At 46.0% G+C, this 11,814-nt stretch overlaps 1 protein-coding gene across 1 annotated transcript; it reads left to right on the top strand.

Moving 5' to 3' along the window:
* The first annotated feature begins 3,487 nt into the window (after positions 1-3,487).
* LOC117848951 (uncharacterized) lies at positions 3,488-11,033 on the top strand. The gene is made up of 15 exons (XM_034730547.2): positions 3,488-3,700; positions 4,240-4,334; positions 4,446-4,559; positions 5,388-5,492; positions 5,573-5,644; positions 5,814-5,926; positions 6,033-6,167; positions 6,245-6,313; positions 6,417-6,504; positions 6,611-6,682; positions 6,765-6,865; positions 7,141-7,258; positions 7,345-7,404; positions 8,075-8,185; positions 10,681-11,033. The coding sequence occupies exons 1-15, from the start codon at positions 3,532-3,534 to the stop codon at positions 10,783-10,785; spliced, it is 1,527 nt and encodes a 508-aa protein (XP_034586438.1). The 5' UTR covers positions 3,488-3,531; the 3' UTR covers positions 10,786-11,033.
* Positions 11,034-11,814: the final 781 nt, after the last annotated feature.

Genomic DNA, 11,814 nt, shown 5'->3' with positions numbered 1-11,814 from the left:
CAAGTTTATTCTTATTTTCCCAGCACATGGAGCACCGTTCCATTCCATGGAGCAGTCGTTACTCTAGTTGTGCGAGAGATTAAAGTTGGTCGATGGAGCACCGTACCATAGCATTCTCCTATAACCACTCTATCTTGACTCTTGAGGTTAACCACGGCTTACCGGAATCGCTAGACAAGAAAGGAAAAGTCGCTGTTTGTCATTAATGTGTCTTCCTCTCTCTCGCTCGAACAAAAACCTCACGTCTCAGTGTCATCGGCGAACGCGCGCGCTAGGCTGCTGACAACGCCATCTTGTGCTCGCTGGTGCGCCCGTGACACGCTGGGGCTGGGTGGCCTCCTCGGCGAGGGACAGGCTTTGAAGTACAAGGGCTTTAGTGATGGCGACCATCTTTTTCTGGGCGGGCAGATAGCGCAGCGGGCAGCGCCTGCTGCCGCCCGTCTGCACACTGCAGGCTGCAGCCTCGTCGGGCCTTTCGGGCTTCACGAGCCGCACAAATCAAAACGCGCCTTTTACAGATCAACGCTGGTCATGAATCAGTTTTACTACAATCCGTAGAAGAAGCGCACGATGTCGAGAGGATCATGAATGTGAGTTGTGTGCACTTTTTATAACATTTTCTCTCTGTAAAAAATGCATGCAGATGAGTCATAAGTACTGTGGTTCGAGAAATAACCCTCCTTGAAATAAAGCTGCTTACAGCAGAACGCACACCAAAATTCACACGAACTCTGCCACATGCCCGCATCCGATTTGATTTCGTTCCTCTGGGGGACGGAAAAGGGGGCGTGTAACCTCATACATGCAGGTGTGGGTGGCGCGTCTCCCGAGACGATGCGTGATTTGGAACCCATTCACCAGCGACAGCGAGCGACCTAGCCAGCCAGCCAGCCAGAGACACGAGGGTGCCGTTCGGGGCGGCGGTGCCTGGGCGCTTGGGCCCACAGTCAGAGGGCGCAAAAATTTTTCCCTGCTTTTTATGGGCGTACTAGCACCCGGTCCACACGCGCGGGTGCTCCCCCTGCCGCGGGCAGCGCGTGGCCCACCTGGCCGCTGGTCGTCCCGGCGGCCCACACGACAGCGCCTGGCTAGCCGGGCCCACCGTCCTCGCCCGGAAAGGCAAGAGGGCCTTCCTCCGCCCCCGCCGAGAGCGCGAGACGGGAGCGGGGAGGGGAGAGCGAGCGGGGAGGGGCGGTCGGGACTCGCACGCTACGGGATGACGGTAACCCACCGGGCGGACGCTAGCGATCCGGACCCGGAGGCTTTCCGGACGGCGAGGTGGGGGCCCGGCCGGGACGCGTGGCGCGCCCGCGGGTAGAGGCCCGGCCGCCGTGCCCTGCCACGTGGGACGACCGGCCTGCTGCTGGTGATGGTGGTGGTTTCGGGTGGCTGTCCGTTCGCTAGCGCCTGTTGTTGACTTGGCGGCGAGGCACCGGAGTGAAGAAGCCAGTGTGCACTGTGTTTACGCTTGGTGGTACATTCAGTTGCACTGATCGCTGTCTAATCCGACCTGGGGAACCATGCTGACCACACGCATGTAGGAGCGGAGATGCCTGGAGGGCCGGCCCGTCAGGGAGATCGGCGCGTTCGCAATTGGGCTTTTGACTGGTCTGCTTGGAGCGGGCCAGGCCACCGTCGGGGCAGTGATGGGCCGGGAGGCGCTCTGCTAATCACGATTGTATGCCTATAGGACGTGCCACCTTTCTCAACCGCCTGAAATTCCGCTCTATTCAGTCGACGAGTGAGTGTGGCTCATTCGATCTTCAGGCCTCAATGGTTGGTAGATGCCTTTCTTTCCCTGTAGACGCAGCAGGCTAGTAGCAAGCGACTGTTCTGCTCATCTTATCTGCACTATGTAACCCTATGCTCCGCCGCATAGACCGCTAGACGGCCTCCTCCGTCCTGGGCGTCTCACCTCAGTACCTCTGTCCTTCCTCACACTATACTATCCTGTCTTTGTTGCACCGATTTCCTTCTGCTTACCTCGACGTCGGTACTGTCCAATCTCCACTGAACGCACATCACCACCTACGGCCAGCGGCCCACTTCTGCTGCCCCGTCAATCTCTCAATACCCGGCCGGAGGGAGGAGAATGGCACTACTGGACTTTGGGTCCAAAGGAAGACTCTCCTAATAAAAAAAAAAGACTCGATTAGGCTGCATGTACAAACGATTCATTTTTCACTCTCATCCATGTGTAGCTTTTGGGGAAAAATTTTCGGTGCAACCGTTGTTGCCCCAGTGACACATGTATGTAATCAGGTAGCCTTGAGAATCGTTGCCACTTTACGTTGAAGATCATTCCCATGTGGTCATCGAGGTGGGTGCTCACTCTATGGCATCAAAGCACTTCTCAACTAGAAATCAAACGGTTTCAATCTGAAAACAACTTAATGTACTAGGCGCTGACCTCTGACAAAGCAAAACCCAAATATGAGAAACTCAAATTGCTAACCAAGCACCGAATCAACCACCCTTCTAATCAACTCGAGCTCCAAATGAAACCGTAGCAAGTAGAGCAACAACATGGATGTCACCATGGTGATGGGCTCGGAGCTTCTCAGGGCGTCTGAGGTAGAGCTCCATCTCGCGTCCATCACCATCCTCAATTCGACCTCAAGCTGAGCACCGCTCCTCGCGTTGGAGCAGTGGATGGGAACCTCCTCGGGTCGCTGGCCACCGGAGGCAAAGCAAAGCGGCAAATACGGTGCGGTCTAGATCCGGGAGAGGCACTATGAGCGAGCCGAGCGTAGCCTTTATCCGAAAGCGTAAGAGTTAGGGCCACACGATCGTCGGATCACGTGGATGGACACGTGTCGCAATTTCAGGATGGGGCTGCACCGAGCGTAGTTTTGCACCGCAGCCCGTGCAGCATCAATTTTTTTTTTCCTGTAGGTATAGGAGATGTACGGAGCTATGGTCGACCACACATATAAATAAACAAGTATCAAATCTCTGTTTGATTTGCAAATCAAGCCAGAAGGTGGAGTCAACTGGTTGCTTGAGGGATCAGCACAGCCTTAATTTTGCCTACGCTCAACGTGGCCGATTGTTAGGTCTAAAGAAGATCATCTCGACGCGGCTCGCAAGCAGCTCACGTGTCGCGTCCTTTGAGGCCAGGCCAGGCCACGCACGCGCCGCTCTCGATGAAACGGAAAGCCCACCCAACTGTTTCCAGTTGACTGCTGCCCCCGCCCGCCCGCCCGTCCAACCTGTCCCAATCCGGTAACGGGTAGCCCCCGCACCAGCCGACGCACCCCCGACGCGACGACCTTCACTGACAGTCCGGTCCCACCGGTTTCCGATCCCACCTGTCAGGGTAGAGACGCCGCGGGCCCCGGCCGGCGCGGTCGCCGTCGCCACGTGCTCCGCCCCCGAGGCCGAGAGAGCCCCCACCCAGCTAATAATTTACGCTAGGGCCACCCCGTCGCGCACCACCAGCAGGCGGCAGCGGTTACCTTTGCTACGCGCACAGCGGAGACGATTCGATTCGTTACGCTTGCAACACATACACCTGGGGAGGAGGAGCGGATGGCGGCGGCGGAGGGGAGGATGCCGGAGGGGGAGGGGAAGAGGAAGGAGGCGGAGAAGATGGACGCGCGGAAGGACGGGGTGGCGCGGGAGGTCATCCGGATGGAGCGGGAGGCCGTCATCCCCATCCTCAAGCCCAAGCTCTTCATGCGCCTCGCCTACCTCATCGGTTGCCGCCGCTTCTCCCGATTCCTCTTTACTTTCTGCTGCGGTTCGCTAGCTGTAGCTTAGTTCACTATATATATACTGCCTGTGCTTGGGTTGGGTTTCGACCATCAGTGGCCAGTTTGATGGTTCCTGGGACGCTTCAAGGGGAGAGTTTCCTCTGCCTGACCGTCGGCATGAGTGGTACCCATGCTTCTTAACCGACAGTTGCGAGGGATCGTGAAATCCGATGCTCTCGCAGTTGTAGTCTAGCGTCGCCGTTACGGTGCTCCATGCAAGATTTCTGCTGCAAAACTGCAAAAGGGATTAGTGGAAATAATGTTTGTATCAAGAACGGTACCCCATTTCATTAATTATTTGTGTTTCAAGTTTGAACTTGTTGAATAGTGTCCCTATCGTGATGCTCCTATGCAATTTTTTTGCATTCACGGAAGCCTTATGCTCGCTCTCTTGTGCTGCAAAATGGATTAGATGGAAACAAATGTTTTGTATTCACAATTGCCTCCGTCTCATTCATCATTTTTGTTTTGAATTCCTGTGCAGAGCATGAGGTTGATCGTAATGAGTTCCTGAAGCTGTGCAAGAAGGTCGAGTACACCATTCGGGCCTGGTACCTCCTCCAGTTCGAAGATCTCATGGCAAGCCTTCTGATTGTCTAGATCTTTTCGTTAGTCTTGAGTTCTGTGATTGATTGCGCAAGGTCTCCATTTGGTCCCGTATGTGTAATTGTCTGTTCTTGATTACTGCAGCAACTGTACTCCCTGTTTGATCCTGTTTCTGGTGAGAAGAGGCTGGAGCAGCAGAATCTGACGCCGGACGAAATCGAAACCCTTGAGTTCAATTTCATGACATATCTTTTCCAGGTTGTACTTGTACATGTTCTTCTATTTACTATTCATGCTGCAAACTAAAGTTCATGTTCAGCACTGTATACTATGCAACTGTAACTAATCTAGGCTAAGGGCAGACAAGATTTATGTTGGAGCAGCCTGCTTCTATTTAGTACCGTGCGCTGATTTCACACCATTGAGCTATGCCTTTGTGTCCTAGTCTCCTAGAATACATGGTTTATGTTTCAAGGCCTAAGTTCTTGTAGGAAATTAGTTGCTTGGCACACTGTGAACTCGTCTCTGATGCAGGAAAACCTGCATCTGATATTGCAGGTTTTCTTTCTAAAAGAAATCGTCTTCATAAATGCAAATGGCTGGACGATGGTATTCAAATTTTCTGCTTAGGAATAGCGTGGGACTGACATCAAACCAGAATCTAAATTATTCTTTGAACTAGTTAAATTTGAAGTATGAGCTACATGGCAACCACTGGATGGTGTGACCGATGTTCCTTTTCTTTTCATTGCCCTGGCAGGGAAGCCCTTTTTATGCTTCTTTAATTCTTAGTTAGCCGACCAAACTCCATATAAATGTATTAAACTTTCATCACTCCTGTTTAACCCAACATTCAATATTACCCAAATGTGGCACCAATGAGTTCAGTTGGATTGAATCAGCTTTGCAGTTCTCCTCAAACGATGATGCTAATGAAACTGATAAAACTACTTTTCATCCTTTGAATGTAGATAAGAATTCCTGTTTTTGGCGTGACTATGAGATGTTCAACTAATATTTAGTTGTGCAAAAAACCAGTTTTGCTCCATCATTCCTAACTAAACATTTTGTGCTCTGTTCAAGCAGGTGATGGAAAAAAGCAACTTCAAGTTGTTATCTGATGAAGAGTATGATATTGCGCAATCTGGAAAATATCTATTGAATCTTCCAATCAAAGTTGACGAATCTAAGGTTTGAAATTTAAACATTTTAAAGTAAACACACAGAAGTAGTCTGTTCTATTTCACCTATTTGCTTACCTTGAAATGTAGCTAGACAAGAAGTTGTTGACAAAATATTTTAAAGAGCATCCACATGAAAATCTACCAGAATTTGCGGACAAGGTATTATCTGTTCTTAAAGCTTTTCTTGTCATCCTGGTGGCTTTTATATTTCTGTGCTGATGATTAAGAGCTCACATTAGCTTCTGGATGTTTTCATCAACCTCAGTCTGTTTTCCTCATGGCTTCCTAACTCACAAAGTCACATTTGCCCATTGCCCACATCTTGCAGTATATTATTTTTCGCCGGGGCGTTGGAATTGATCGAACAACTGACTACTTTTTCATGGAGAAAGTAGATGTAATGATATCCCGAGCTTGGAGGTCATTGCTCAGGTTTACTAGGTACATGCACTCTGTTGCTTCAACCTTTTGGTTTTCAACGCAGTCTACTCAAATGTACCAAAATATTGTTTGGCATTATATTGATGAGATCTTATTTTTATTTCAGGATTGATAGATTGTTTTCTAAGAAACAGCATTTGCAACCAAAGAAAGACACCAAGAAGACTGATGAAATTAATGAAGACGAGGAAGAACCAGAATTATTTGTTGAGAGAATTCGATTAGAAAAAATTGAACTAAGGTTTCTCAGTGTTCTCATTCAAATTTGGTATACTACCAAACTTATCCTCTTACATGCCTCTACCCTTTTGGTGACAGTATGAAAAATCTGATGAGTAAGATGACAATTCAAGAACCTACATTTGATAGGATGATTGTGGTGTACAGGTAACTTGAATGTTCTGATCGCTCAACTTTCAAATTCATGACGGACTGTGGTGTTTTTATTGTTGATGCAGCTATATTAGATGTGCTGATTGTTTATGTACAGGAGGGCTGGCACGAAGACTAAGCCTGATCGAGGAATATTTGTAAAGCACTTCAAGAATATTCCAATGGCTGACATGGAAATTGTTCTTGTACGATAAAATCACTAGAATTTAGATTCATGTATAAGAGTTTCATCATCATTTCATTTGCATCCGTACTTGTTGTCAATGATCTGAATTAGAAGTTATTTTGTAGCCGGAGAAGAAAAACCCGACGCTTACACCTATGGATTGGGTCAAGTTTCTCATTTCTGCTGTTATCGGTTTGGTATGTTTCTAATGGTTTGGTTATCCCAACTTGCAGCTACAGTAATTCTTTTACTATATCAAAAATAGCTTACTACATGCAGGTTACCCTAGTTGGTTCTCTTGAAATGCCAAAGGCTGATGTATGGGTTGTCATAGCAATCTTGTCTGGTGTGATTGGGTACTGTGCTAAGATCTACTTCACGTAAGTGCTTAGTTGACAGCCCTTTTTTTTCCTTCTTACCGTGAGTGCCATGGTTAATGTTGTTTCTTTGTTGTTGTAAAGTCATTCCAAGAATTGGTTGACTCACTGCAGTGCAATAAACTGTAAATTCCTATTAGTAGAGTAATCTTGCTTCTTTTCTTCATAATGCACTGATTCTAGTATATTTGACTAAACGCTTGCTAGATATTTTGTTCACAATGTGTAGTCAATTTTATTGCTGGTATATGACGGATTTGTTTCTTGATTATTTGCAGATTTCAACAAAATATGACAATTTATCAGAATTTGATTACAAAATCAATGTATGACAAACAGCTTGATAGTGGGAAAGGAACTCTTCTCCACTTATGTGATGACGTGATACAGCAAGAAGTATGAAACAGTTGAAAACAATACTTTAAACCAGAAGCTTGTACCTATAACTTGTCTTTACTGATATCCCATCGTACTTGATGTAGGTTAAAGAGGTCATAATTTGTTACTACATTTTAATGGAGCAGGGAAAAGCAACAGTACAAGTAAGCATAGCTAACTGGCGTTACAGTCTACATTCTTTTTTTCTTTGCATTGCTTTGAACATATTGAGCATTTGTGACCTCAGGATGTCTTGTTCTTTTGGGAACCCTCCTTCATAGATTCACCCATCACATATCTCTATTCTTCTTTTACCCTTTGCTTGTTTGAAGTTGTACTCACTGGTGCTCTGAGTTGCATTGTTCAGGTTTGTTGTCCTTTTGTTAGAGCGCAGTGCATCCTATCAGATGGTAAACATATACCTAGAGTTTTTTTTATCAATGGTTAAAATGTTCCAACCTTATTGTGTGATCCTTGTGTTCTATTCTTGGTTGTGGCATACTGCATTGAATGCTTGGTTAAAAATTAAAAGCAATTACATTTAGGCGAAATTGATCTGTACAGAATGGTTGCGATAAGAAATTTTCGTGTGGTTGTAGTTGTTGGGAGGGCTTGATTGACACACCAAAATTAAAAAAATGGCTCCATTTGGATGTCGTTTGCTCAAATACATTACACATGTCTAATCATGGTTACAAGATGTGTTCCAGCAAATGCCATGCAAGTAGAGTGTACAACAGCTATGTTTTGCCTTCTTTTTTGGTTCATCTTAGTACAAATTACTGTTGATTTAGGGAGCTTACATTTTTCTTTTCAATTTTTTGTTCCTACCAGGATCTTGATTTACGGTGTGAAGAGCTAATCAAAGACGAGTTCGGTGCAGAGTGCAATTTTGATGTTCATGATGCTATCCAGAAGTTAGAGAAGCTTAGCATTGTTCATCGGGTAAATCTCAGTCGATTTTTCTAATGTTAAAGTATATATTACTAACCATTTCCACACCTTAAGTCACCAATGGCCATAGTTTGCAAACTGCATCACCTTCTGTTTCTAGGTTGGCACTTATTTTTGGGTTGGTTTCCTGCAAAGCTGGTTAAATCTAGCCATGTTTGCATGCGAAACATGCATGGTTGCACCTTTCGATTCAAATTTGAAGTTCATATCTGATTTTCAGTTGGTTGAAGCAAGTTGATTGCTATCATTTATCAGATGATTTTGACTGTTTTTATTTAAATCTAGCATATTTAAACTATTTGGATTTGAAGGAGCTTCAGATCCAAGTTGGATTAAGGATGAAATGGAGAATATCTTGGTTAAATGCATTAAGGATGAAACAAAGAATATTTGGTAAAGGAGGATGAGATCAAACATAGGTGGCAAGAGTATTTTGACAAATTGTTCAATGGTGAGATTGCGAACACAACCTTGCAGTTGGATGACTCTTTTGATGACACCAACATGCACTTTGTGCGGAAGATCCAAGAATCTAAGGTAAGAGAGGCGTTGAAAAGGATGAAAAGTGCTAAGGCGATGGGCTCGGATGGTATTCCAATTAAGGTGTGGAGATGCCTCGGGGATATAGCTATAGTATGGCTAATCAAATTGTTCAACCATATTTTTCGGTCGAACAAGATGCTGGAAGAGTGGAGAAGTATACTGGTACCAATTTACAAGAATAAGGGAGATATTCAAAGTTGTACTAATTACCGAGGAATTAAGTTGATGAGCCTTACTATGAAGCTTATTATGAAGCTATGGGAGAGAGTTATCGAGCATCGTTTGAGAAGGATAACACGGGTCTATGAACCAATTTGGTTTTATGCCTGGAAGGTCAACCATGGAAGCTATTTTCTTAATAAGATAAGTTATGGAGCGGTACAGGGAGAAGAAGGATCTACACATGGTTTTTATTGACTTGGAGAAGGCGTAGGGTAAAATACCAAGGAATATTACGTGGTGGGCTTTGGATAAACATAAGTCCCAACGAAGTACGTTGGACTTATCAAGGAGAGGTACAACAATGTTGTAACTAGAGTCTGAACAAGTGATGGCGACACAGATGACTTTTTGATTAGAATATGACTGCATCAAGGGTCTGCTTTGAGCCCTTATCTATTTGTCTTGGTGATGGATGAGGTAACAAGGGACATTCAGGGGATATCCCTTAGTGTATGCTCTTCGCGGATGATGTAGTGCTAGCTGATGAAAGTCGAGTAGGAGTAAATAGGAAATTGGAGTTGTGGCGGGAGACCCTAAAGTCAAAAGGGTTTAGTCCCAGCAGAACTAAAACTGAATATATGAGATGTGACTTCGGCACTACTACACATGAGGAGGGAGATATCAGTTTGGAAAGCCATGTAATGCTTAGGAAGGATACATTTTGATATTTGGGATCAATGCTACAAATGAATGCTACAACGAGATGGGATATTGATGAGGATGTTAGTCATAGAATCAAAGCGGAGTGGATGAAGTGGCACCAAGCATCAGGAATGTTATTAGGAATTTTATATGACAAGAGGGTACCATTGAAGTTAAATGGCAAGTTTCATAGGACGGCGATTGACCTGTAATGCTGTATGGTGCAGAATATTGGCCTACAAAAAGACGACATGTCCAGCAGATAAGTGTTGCGGAAATGCATATGTTGCGTTGGATTGCGGTCATACGAGAAGGGATTGAGTCCGGAATAAGGATATACGTGATAGGTTAGGGTAGTACCGATTGAGGAAAAAGCTTATCCAACACCAGCTGAGATGGTTTGGTCCAACGAAGGTTTCCGGAGGCACCGATGCGTAGTGGAATCCTGATGCATGATAGTAATATGAAGAGAGAAAGAGGAAGATCAAAATTAATATGAGAAGAGGCAATAAAAGAAGATTTGAAGGGATGGAATTTAACAAAAAAAAAATTTAGCCCTGAATAGGAGTGCGTGAAAAACTATTCATGTGCCCGTACTCTGATTTGTGGCTCTTATTGGGTATTCGTGGCTCTTATTAGGTTTCAATTCTAGCCTATCTCAATTTGTTTGGGATGTACCCGTACTCTGATTTGTGGCTCTTATTGGGTATTCGTGGCTCTTATTGGGTTTCAATTCTAGCCTACCTCAATTTGTTTGGGACTGAAAGGCTATGTTGTTGTTGTTGTTGGATTTGAAGGAGCTGACCGAGAGCAATGTGTTGCTTATTTCTTTGGTTAAATAAACATGGTTAGAACTAGAAGGAGCAATATGTGGTCTCAAGCTTAATTTTTCGCAGCTCTCGGCACTCCAGTTTTCCTTGGGCAGACAACTGTGTCAACCGCATGATTTTTTGCATCCATAACTGAATAGCAAATGGATAGATACAGTCGGTGTTCAAAATGACTTTCTTGGTGTGCCGAAAAGAGAAACGGTTGACAATATGCACCAGTAAGGTTTTCCTTTTTTTTTCCCCTCGCAGGACTCGATCGGAAGGATCCTCTGCGTTCCCCTGAAGCGCGCGAATGAGATCATTGGCACGACGACGGAAGAGCTGGTGATGCGAGCGCAGAGTCCTACTTCTTGAGTTCCACACGGCGGTGGACTACACTTCTTTATGTCCGTGTAAAGCACACACATCTCATCCTGCAATTTGTTCGCTTGTACATGTCTACCGCACCGGGTCATAGTTAGGCACTGTTTTTTTCCTTCTTACGGGAAGAGTGTTACAAGACTAGAGTGCGTGTTTTAAATTGTTCTGTTAAAGTTGAAGAATGGAACATGTTGTGTGTACATAACACAATCATATGTAATAAGAAAAAACAGTACAGAATCTTCATGTCTCCCTACTCAGTGGCGTACGATACTACTCTCCGGCGGCGTTCCCCGTCCAGAGGCGACGACGTCTAACCGGTGCAACGTTGCGGTGCGGCGACCGTAGCCCAGGACGTGCCTCGACGAGGGCGCCGCCGAGCGTACTCAGGAGCAGCAGGCAAACCGTGGCGAGGATCGTGCGCGAAACCATGCCTCTGCCTCCCTGGATCCACCGATGGATGCTAGCTTTCTGCGTTGTTCTGCAGGAGTTGCAGCCTGTTGCTGCTCGTTTTATAGCGTGTGGGCCGGGGGCGGGCGTGCGCTTGGTGTCCGACGACTCGCCGTACGTCGCCGCCGCGAATCTCCGAATCCGGACATGCCATTACCTCGTCAAGCCCCCCCTGCGAGGATTTTGTTTTCCTGTAGCACTGTCGGACTCACGGGCTAGGGAGTCCGATACACTCCGATGGCATCGGCAACTGAGGCCTTTTTTTAGCTTGAAATGGTATGTTTTGTTTCTCAATGCTGTTTGCGTGATTTCTTGATTATTTTTAGAAGGAACCACCAATTTATTGATTGTTTTTTCCATAAGCTTGTGGAGAAATAATTGCTTTATATTGTCTGCTCATGCATGTTTAGCGCTGCTGATGCCGCTGCCAGGTCTGGCGCTGCCAATGCCAAGTCCGGCGCCACGGGCACCAACGGCCATCGGATCCACCTCCCCGCCGTCAATGGATCGGAGTGTCCTCAAGCTCTCGGGCCTTCTATGCAATCTTATATTGGAAGACAACTTAATTCCTCC

The sequence above is a fragment of the Setaria viridis genome, chromosome 3 (assembly GCF_005286985.2).
Source record: "Setaria viridis chromosome 3, Setaria_viridis_v4.0, whole genome shotgun sequence".
Classification (NCBI taxonomy): Eukaryota; Viridiplantae; Streptophyta; class Magnoliopsida; order Poales; family Poaceae; genus Setaria; species Setaria viridis.
Note: the sequence above shows the minus strand (reverse complement) of the source record. Positions and strands in the feature narration are given on the sequence as shown.

Excerpts from the sequence above, each read along its gene's own strand:
- LOC117848951 (XM_034730547.2), top strand. The coding sequence starts at position 3,532 with ATGGCGGCGGCGGAGGGGAGGATGCCGGAGGGGGAGGGGAAGAGGAAG. Across the intron at positions 6,168-6,244 it reads TTAGAAAAAATTGAACTAAG|TATGAAAAATCTGATGAGTA; the intron begins GTTTCTCAGTGT and ends TTTTGGTGACAG. Across the intron at positions 6,866-7,140 it reads TGTGCTAAGATCTACTTCAC|ATTTCAACAAAATATGACAA; the intron begins GTAAGTGCTTAG and ends GATTATTTGCAG.